Source organism: Anser anser, assembly GCF_964211835.1.
Source record: "Anser anser genome assembly, chromosome: 2".
In the NCBI taxonomy this organism is placed as follows: Eukaryota; Metazoa; Chordata; class Aves; order Anseriformes; family Anatidae; genus Anser; species Anser anser.
In genome coordinates this window covers 75996352-76005644 of record NC_139721.1, presented here as the reverse complement: position 1 = coordinate 76005644, position 9293 = coordinate 75996352, and the positions used below count along the sequence as shown (strand labels likewise).

Below are 9293 nucleotides of genomic sequence, written 5' to 3'. Positions count from 1 at the left end.
ACAGGGCTGCTGTGAACATTTTTATGAAGACCTTTGCTCACACACAGGGGGAAGCAAGGGACGAATGCGCTCAACTGAAAAATGATGCAAGCGCTGCAATCGCTGTTGGAGCCTGCATCTCGCTGAGGAAGTAGCCGACAGAAAATAGTTACAGGTTCCAGAGGGCCCGCAGAAATGTAAACAAGTAACTTAAGCTTTACCCAGCGGAGAAGGGGTAGTCAGAGAAAAGATGCAGACTTTTTACTGTTTTTAATCAATATAAAATATTCTGTGTAAAAACAGTCAAAGCAATTAACTTCTCCATTATGCAAAAGATGGCTACAAAGCCATCTGACAAATAGCAGATAAAGGCTTGTAGATCTACCAACAGCATTAGACACTCAACACCACAAAGGGGATACAATTAAGCCAGTACACATCTCCAGCCCCTCCGTTTGAGACCCAAGGTCAGCACAAATTGTGATGAAATCGCACACAGTTTCTCTCCCACTTGAAGAGTAATGTAAAACCACTGCACGCTGTATCACTCTAGCGCAGATGGAAGCCACTGGTACAGAGCTTGTCAGCTGTCCTAGCAACAGCCAGTTCACTTGCATGCTTACTATCAAGTTTCTATCCCAGAAGAGTACACAGCACAGTTAAGGCAAACTATTGAAATTTAAAGCAATAAAAAAGTTATGCCATTTAGCTCCTGTTCTACACAGCTTTCTTCCCCCAAACACGCTTAATGTAAGGAGACAGATGAGATTTTTCTTTGGAATCTTACAATGGACAGTTTCAGAAATTTCACTCCACCCATGATCTGTAATGTACTGCAAAAGCAAACAACAGTTTCATTTGAAACCAGCTCTCATTAACAACGAGCAAGTACGGATAATGTAAACCACCATAAAATAGCTACAGTTCACATTACAAGACTGGACCAAGTTATTATTTCTCATGTCATGACTTGTAAAATTAACAATAATAAGGAACAGCACAAAGGCTTTTTCTTAATAAATTTTAATGTTAAGACCAGTTTGGATAAAAACACAATGTTACAAGAACTGAAAATTCTGCATGATGCACAGTAGTGCTGGCAATATTTGAGTGATTAAGATCGGTTTGGAACTGTTTACAAAAGATTTGTCAAGGACAGAATTCTGGCATAAATAAGAATGTCATGTTACCAGTGAATGCAATCTTGTGAAAAATAATTGTCCCACAACATACGCCACTGTAAATATTCAAATGCAACATTTATGCACATCAAAAATATTTGGGGGTAAATACTCAATTTAGCCTTTAGGCAGCAAAGGTGAATTAGAGAGAAATATTTTGGCTATTTTTCTATGACTTCATTTCACTGGAAAAAATCCTAACGAATCACTCCAAAAGCTAGTATTTATGGGTTCAAAACTTTCAGGAAAATAGTAATTCTGCAAAGTAGTAGTTTCTGTCCTTATGACCGTGACAGCCCAATCCTCCTGACACCAGGTTCTGATGCATTTGGTTGGTGTGCTCACTGCCTTACAACGTGACAGTCACACACCAGGAAATGCACTACCACCATCAGAGCCTGGACCAAATTAGCGCAGAAAACATCAGATCAGAGATGCAATGTTAATAAAAGGAGATGACACACTCCAAGCACCTGCCAGATTCTCAAGTATTAATTAGATACACATACAGTTAAGTGCAGAATACTGAAGGACAACGTACCAAGTAGCAAATTTAATTGTTCCATCGATTTTCCGATTACTGCAATGGATACTTGTATTTCCCCATTTAATCTAAGAAAAGTATTGCAACCTTAGCATTAGATTTGATGGTACTTAAAGCCTTGTGATACTGGTATGTATTTTCTTCAAAACATCTACATTAAAAATTACTGCAAAAGAACTCTATCTCTATATAGAAATAACACAAACTTGTTTTGGTGGCTCTTGTTTGTGTCCTTGCAAAGAAACCTAACTTTTCTTTGCCTGTTTAATAGCATATATAATAACATATATTCCCCTGCCCCAGAGGCAATCAATGGTATGTGATGCATGACTTCCTTAGGGTTACTCCCATAAAAAAAATCATGCCGACCAATTCTGAAAGAATATATATTTTTTAAAATGTAATTGTATAATATAAAATTCACACTGTAATTTGCAACTTAGGTAACTCACAGGAAAGGAGGAAAAAAAAAAGATTTCAAACTCTTTAATTAAAGACCAGGTCAGAATGTTGCTTATACTATGCTCTTTGTTTCTGTGCAAACACATCAGATAAGGTTCATCCCTTCTCTTGAGGTCTTGAAAAATTCTACTACTGGTAAGTGGTAAACCTATCTAATTTTTCTTGGTACCTTTAAATGCTTCCATCACCTAGCTTTAGTAAATTTTTACTTACTGCTTCAATTCAGGAAATCCTGATTCCCAAAGCCCCAGAAATCCCCCAAACAAACCGAAAACCCAGCTGAGCCTCAACAAGTACATCTGAATTCTCAGAAAAGGACATCTTTTCTTGATTTAACAGTAATTGTACAATATTACAAACTCATACACATGAAAAACAATCAGGCAATAGAAAATGTACAACAGCTTTGGTGTTATACAAAATAATAAAAAAAAGACTTGACAGCAAGAGACATAGTTCATTATGTTCTCACCATAGCCACTTCACTGCTGACTGTAAGAACAGTTATTTACTTCTGATATTCTGTGTGGCCTTTCCATCCATGAAATATCATACGATCTTACTACAATAAGAACTGTTATGAACACCATAAAGTAAGCCCCAAATTTTATAAAAACATCTTGCCTCTTTGCACTATTGCTTTGTGGCACATTGTTTGTCAACAGAACAACAGTCCAAAATAAAGTGACAACTAGATTTAATAAATTAATATACTTTTTTTCTTTTTAAAGATGTACAATGCACATTCTTTTTAATCCAAGGTTTTAGGGTGTCAGGATACTTCTATTTACACATATACAGACCTCAGACAGCATTGATAACACCAGAACACACAGGTAAGGAACAGTGCCTTAACTGCTATCTGGATGCTACAAACAGAAGCCGAAACACTGCTGAGAGTATTATTGGGAGAGATATCCAAAAACTGAAGAAAAGTCTATGAAAAAAGGACATGTGAAGGCAAAGGGAAGGTCAAGATGTTTAATACGACCATCTATTCTTGCGAAGACTGAGGTGGAGTTGTTGATGTGCCTTGTTTACCAGACTTTCGTTCATAATTCACAAGTCGTTGCCCAACAAGGTATCTGAAATTATAATAAAAACAGCAATAATTTAACAGAAGTTACTACAATTCTGTACCATAAATCCACTCTATCTCCTTTGTTGCATAAGGAGCTTTCTCATGTCAGTAAAAGTTATCCTACACGTGACTCCCCACCCCAACAATTGCCTTCAACAATCTCCATATTTTCATCTTTTTTTCCCCTCAACTTTTAGGTATTTCACAAGGGAATATATAGCTATTACGGGGTTGTGTTTACAGCCTTAACTTTGGGAGTCATACAATTCAGAAATATACAACTCAAGCAAGATACGAAATAAGATACAAAAGGAGTGTGTTTAGTATTATTTGTAAAGCCAGTCCCTTTTGCTAGATGATACTTCTATGAACACTTCTGCAGTGTTCACCCAAATGAACAAAACATCTGTAACAACTCAATACAAAACCAAATGAGTGTTAATGAGGTTCTAACTCCAGTAAAGAATCTGCCACAATGCAGAACATGCATCATGTGAGTACACGACGCTCAGCTCATATATCCAATTAAAAAAAAACCTTTGTTGGAAAAAAAAAAAAAGTATCGTAAACGAAGAGCTTTTACCAAAGCTCAATCCTTCTTAAAGGGAGGGAAAATGTTTTCATGCTACTTCATGTCAGGGTCAGGCCTAAGTGCTGTATGATTACTTTATTTAAATTCTGTTACCACATCACATTGCCTCATCAGCTTAGCAGATTTTATCTTTCACTTTATTCCTTACCTCCTCTATATCATTTCACACATCTACTTTTTGCCATCTAAATTCTTTTCTGTGCTTCCTACTTGTCTGCTGGTTCTGTGTGTAAAAGAACCATATGCTCCCATGAATTCTCCAACAGAAACTTACTATTTCCTTTAGAAACTTTCACCACTGCTCCTTTTCCCACTTTACCATAATCAAACCACAACATATTGTTTGCACATTTGAGAATGTCACAGAATTTGTATGTTCTTTTTAAATTTGTTAAGTAAAAGATGTAATTAAGCATATTTCTAGACTATAAACCTCTACTGGCTAGCATGACTATGTATGCTTGGCTTACTGTAATCATAATCAGATCATTAACTTATGTTACACAACCTTCTTGTCTACAAGGGTGGCTACAATACTTTCTTTGATAAGTTCATTTAATATCAAAGTAATTTACACTTAGATATTTTCAAAGGTTTGTAGGCTGCAAGAAAGCAATTTACAATATTAATGCAAGCTGCAATTCAATATGCATTCTGCTTAAAAGATATTAACATTTAGCTGAGAACACATATATAAAAAAAATAATATATACACACACACACACACACAAGTAAAGGCATGTTGGGAACAAAGATTTAAAATACCTGATAAAATTAAAGGTACTAAAATATATATTGAGCAGCTTAGAGTTTAATTTTAGTAAAAACTCTATTAATAGTTATAGATTTTATTAATTGTACATTTACACCAAACACTTTTAATGTATCGGTAACTTCAGAACATTTATGGTTCAAAGAAGTGCATTTTAGATTTGACTCCTTTTGTAGACAGTGGAAAGCAAATCTGTTCTATGGCAACTCAGGACGAACATGTAACACATTTATTCCTTTTTTATACAAAACAAAACTAAGAAAGCTAGTTTCTGGGGTTCAAAACTAATTTTCCCAAATAACCCCCAAAGCAGTGGAACTGCACACTGCACTACTCAGAAAGGGATATAAAACGTTTTAAGAAAAGGTCCTATGAAGTACGTGTACTCATACTTGTAAGTATGAGAAACATGATGGAAATAAAAGTTCTAGTACTTAACTGTTAAAAGTGAGCAAGCAACATGCCTGCTGAAAAAAAATGGGACATTTAATTTCTTGTTGCTTTCAACTTCAGAAAAATGTTAAGATAAGATGCATAAAAATGTAATGTAGAAACACAGAATGGAGTAGGATAAGAACTTAAAAATGGAATTGTCTAGAACAGAAAAAAATTAAGGAATATTTTGATCAGTTAGTTGCACTCAAATCTAAAAAACTAAATTATACTTATTCCAAAAATGCTTTGGAACAGATCCTTTGTAACATCTGATGCAATACTGATCAACTTCAAGAAGAAAGGGCATGTTTTTAAATGACTGGAGAACAACAAGCATTTTGAACATGGGTAGTAAGGATAACAATAAAAGCTTAGAAACTATTCAGGCTAACCAGAAAAACAATGGGAAAATAAGTATTTTTATCATGCATCTAAGTAAAGCAGAGTAATAATTAGTAAAATCGTCAGAAAAGTGTGCAAAATTTGATAAAGACAAACAATCCATTCACCTCAACTTTAACAGGTTAATTGGACTAACAATTAGAAAGAATAAGAAAAAACATTATGCAGAAAATGTTGAAGAAATGGTTTTATAAGCAGCAGCAGGATGAAAGATTTTACTTTCAAATACGCAATAAGTTTTTACACTCACTTGCCCTTCAAGGCTTAGAGAAGAGACAGACTAGCAACCAGCATCATATGGGGTAAAAAATACCTTCAAGTTAGACATATGGGAGTGTCTTCCGTTCATAACGAGTTTGTTTCTCTGCTTGTCTGCCTGAAGAACAGGTAAAATACTTGCCAAGAACAGTTTAGTCTAAGTCTGCTTCAGAAAGTCACTTGTCTAAAAAGCTTCTTAAAATCCCTTTTAGCCCTAAGACTCTACATTCAACCTATGGTTGTTATCATTAAAGTGGATAAATTAAAAGCCCTTAACAAAACCATACTATATACTCACTTGTCATTTTTAATATGTTCATAAAGGCGCTTGAACTGGCGGACTTGGAAGGAGAGGATTCCCATCAAAACCACCACCATGAGCAGAAAAGGATAGATTCGACGCTGAACTAGGTTTTGCATTTCAGCAGTAACTCCTACAAAAGAAAATACAACCCTCACATAATCTGATATTGCCAAAGGTAACGTGTATTCCTGCTTCTGTAGCTGATTCAGCTTTTTGTTATACTGTAACTTCAGTGGTAGGGCAGTGAAATAACATGTCCACATATCTCTGATAGCCAACCTGACAAGTGTCTATCCTGGTCATCATAAGCATTAAAGCTGAAAACTCTCCATTAATACAGTGAAAACCCCCAGCAAACAGTGGTGCTTACCAGCTTTCCTTGCTTACTGACTTTTGTGTACCTTGTATCAACAAAAAGTTGACACTCAACTTTGCATTTTGAAGCATACTTTGAAGTATGCATTCAAATGAGAGACTGAAGAATAAAATAGGACTTCTTGAATATCCCATTATCATCAAAACTAACCAGCAAAAAAAAAAGTCTGTTGATGAAAAAGCACATCCTGCTTCTAATAAAACTTATTTCATTCAAGTATAAAACTTGAATTTCATTCAATTTGAATTTCATTCACATATAAAACGTATTTCATTCAAGTATAAGGGGATAAGAAAGTCTGAAAAAAAAATCCACGTTTACATTTAAAAAAAAGGAAACACCGTAATACTGAATGACAATCTCAAACCAAAACAGGTATTTTCACTATTCTAAGCTTCCTTCAAAATGTGACAAGTCAGAAAAGATGTCCTCAGCTCAGTTATAGCTCTTAAAGAAAGAATAATATTAAAGGTTGACTGTTCAAATAAACTAATAAAACATCCCTTTCCCAAGCCAGCTAGATACCTACATTTCTGCTGTTAGATATTCAATCCCATACTTTTGACGTATTCTGCATGTTAGGAAGCCAGTCAGAATAACATATTAAATTTCTCAAACAAACAAAGCCACCAGACATAAGATGACAGAAATCCTTAAGCATTTACATTTGCTGGCAGAATAGTGTTGTCTTTTTGTTTGTTTAAATAACCTAGAGCTTGATGTTTTATTTCCACGGATACGTTTACCTTGCCCTAAAGCATCAGAAGATAATCAGGTATTCAAGATGTATACATACCTAATAAAGGTACAACCCCAGAAGCTATGATGTACGGTACACACAGGGAAAGTAACAGAACAGAGATTGCGGGTGCTGCCAGTTTACAGATTATGAATTGTAAATCGATGTTACGAATCCCATTTGCATATACCTAAGAAGAACAAGATAGAAATAGAACGGATCAGTCAAAACAGCCACACCTTGTGCTTACAGTAGCAAGGTTTTACACAACTCTCCTCATGAGATGCAAACAACATTCCCAAGGTGAAGAAAACCATGACAGTCATAGTTGAAAAAAAAGAAAAAAAAAGCATGCCAATCTACATCATGAATGTCTCAGGAAATCATTTGAATAGTTCCCTGGAGAATAACTTAATCTGAAATAGTGCTGGGATTTGGTTGCAGCAGTGTAAAAGACTAGCCAAAAGATCGTTAAACAGAGCTGTGAAATGGCAGTTTTGTTTGTGACCTGGGATTGCTTTGTGCTGTTAACTGTGCTGAAAGATCCTGTGGCTGCTAGTAGAGCAAACCTATTAAATTTGGCAACAGAGGCTGAAAGATAAGAGGTCCTAAAATATTCTTGGATGTATGTACTCAGATGGGCAGACCAGAGCCTCTGAATGCGAAGACAGGGTCTCCACAATTTCTGGGTTTCTATAATTATGAGTAAGAGCTAATGTCTGAACATGACTAGACTAATCACAGGAAACAATCCATTTCAAACAGCTACCACACAGAGCTAAACAAGGGCCTCTGTCCCACAGCTTGGGTGTAACCATTTCTAAGGATGGCTCAGAAGAGCATGTGTATAAGAAACAGGCCCAGGAAGAGCATTTGAAATGGAAGGAGCTGTGCCATGCAGCAAGAGGTACTCACAGAACTAAGACTACATTCCTACAGTGTGACACCTAAAATGATCAGTAAATGGTTCAACAACTGGGACTCTGGGCTAGATCTAATGAAGACAGGAACCTTTTGTATAGAGGTCAAGACTTGCACCATGGCCGTTACATTTGATGTAACAGGGTTGAAAAGTTATTTTCCGACAAACAAGTGAGATACATTGTTGAAATAAGTATAGAACTTAGGTTACACTCAAGGAAAAAATACTTGTGCCAAATAAAGCAACAGGCTGTACAATTCAGAACTGCTCACACCAACTTAATTAAAGGGGAAAGGCAACACTATCTTTCAGATCTTTGTGTATGCATGTGGGAATCTTTATAGCTCCAGTGACAGCAGAGATTTTGTTCTTGAGCGGTGAACATTATGTATATCCCCTATATGAACACACATGAATTCATCTGAAGAAAGAATTATGTTTCTCACTTTAACAAAAACCTGATAAACCGCATATACCTATACACAGTATTTTCTTTATTTTCAATTTCTGAGATTTTTTTTTATTCTTAAGTATACCATAATGGACTTGGATACGCAATTTAAAGGAATTCTACATGACTACTTGAGTTTTACTCAATTATTCAAATTACTACAACAGTAATTTTAATTTTTTGACTCACACATTCAAAAAAACATCTGTCAAACCATACTTTACAGGTAATTCACATGGACATTTTGTTCTTACCTGTTCAATAACAGTTTTCAGCCACCACTGAGGACCCATGAGAGTAATGGCTGCGATTATTTTGGCATGCAGAACTCCAAGAGCCCAGTCCTAATTTTATCAAAACGGATTAGTTAGCATTAACAACTTTTTAAATAGCTTGATGACCGGAAGGTTTTAGAGTAACTTCTTAATATTACTTGGAAATGAAAAAAAAATATTTCCTTTCTATTTACAGAGGAATTTGTTTGAAAGAGGCATCATCTTTTGCCATCTCCTAAGAAAGACAGGACACTCACCCTCACTTAACATCTATAAAATACTCAACTCCCTTGAACTGGGGAAGTCAGCTTCTACTAGCATCTAGAAAATTAAAGTGTTACACTTACAGCAACAGACTAACATTTTGGTACAAGCTAATTAACATTGGTAACATTTACCTAGAAATAAATTATGAATTTTGTTCACTGGGCACAACTGAAAAGAGACCGGCTCCATCCTCTTGACATCCTCCCCTCAGATATTTATACCCATTGATGAGGTCTCCCCTCAGTGTCATTCA

General features: G+C 35.6%; 1 protein-coding gene across 4 annotated transcripts in view; it reads right to left on the bottom strand.

Moving 5' to 3' along the window:
• Positions 1–986: 986 nt before the first annotated feature.
• MARCHF6 (membrane associated ring-CH-type finger 6) overlaps positions 987–9293 on the bottom strand; it is a 48975-nt gene continuing 40668 nt past the window's right edge. For all 4 annotated transcript variants that reach the window (XM_083822798.1, XM_083822801.1, XM_083822799.1 and 1 more), the window contains exons 23-26: positions 8753–8842; positions 7183–7315; positions 6005–6140; positions 987–3251 (exon numbers count right to left, since the gene is read on the bottom strand). In XM_083822798.1, coding sequence (XP_083678924.1) covers positions 3161–3251; positions 6005–6140; positions 7183–7315; positions 8753–8842 — 450 coding nt within the window. In that variant the 3' untranslated portion in view covers positions 987–3160. The remainder of the gene's footprint in view (positions 3252–6004; positions 6141–7182; positions 7316–8752; positions 8843–9293) is intronic.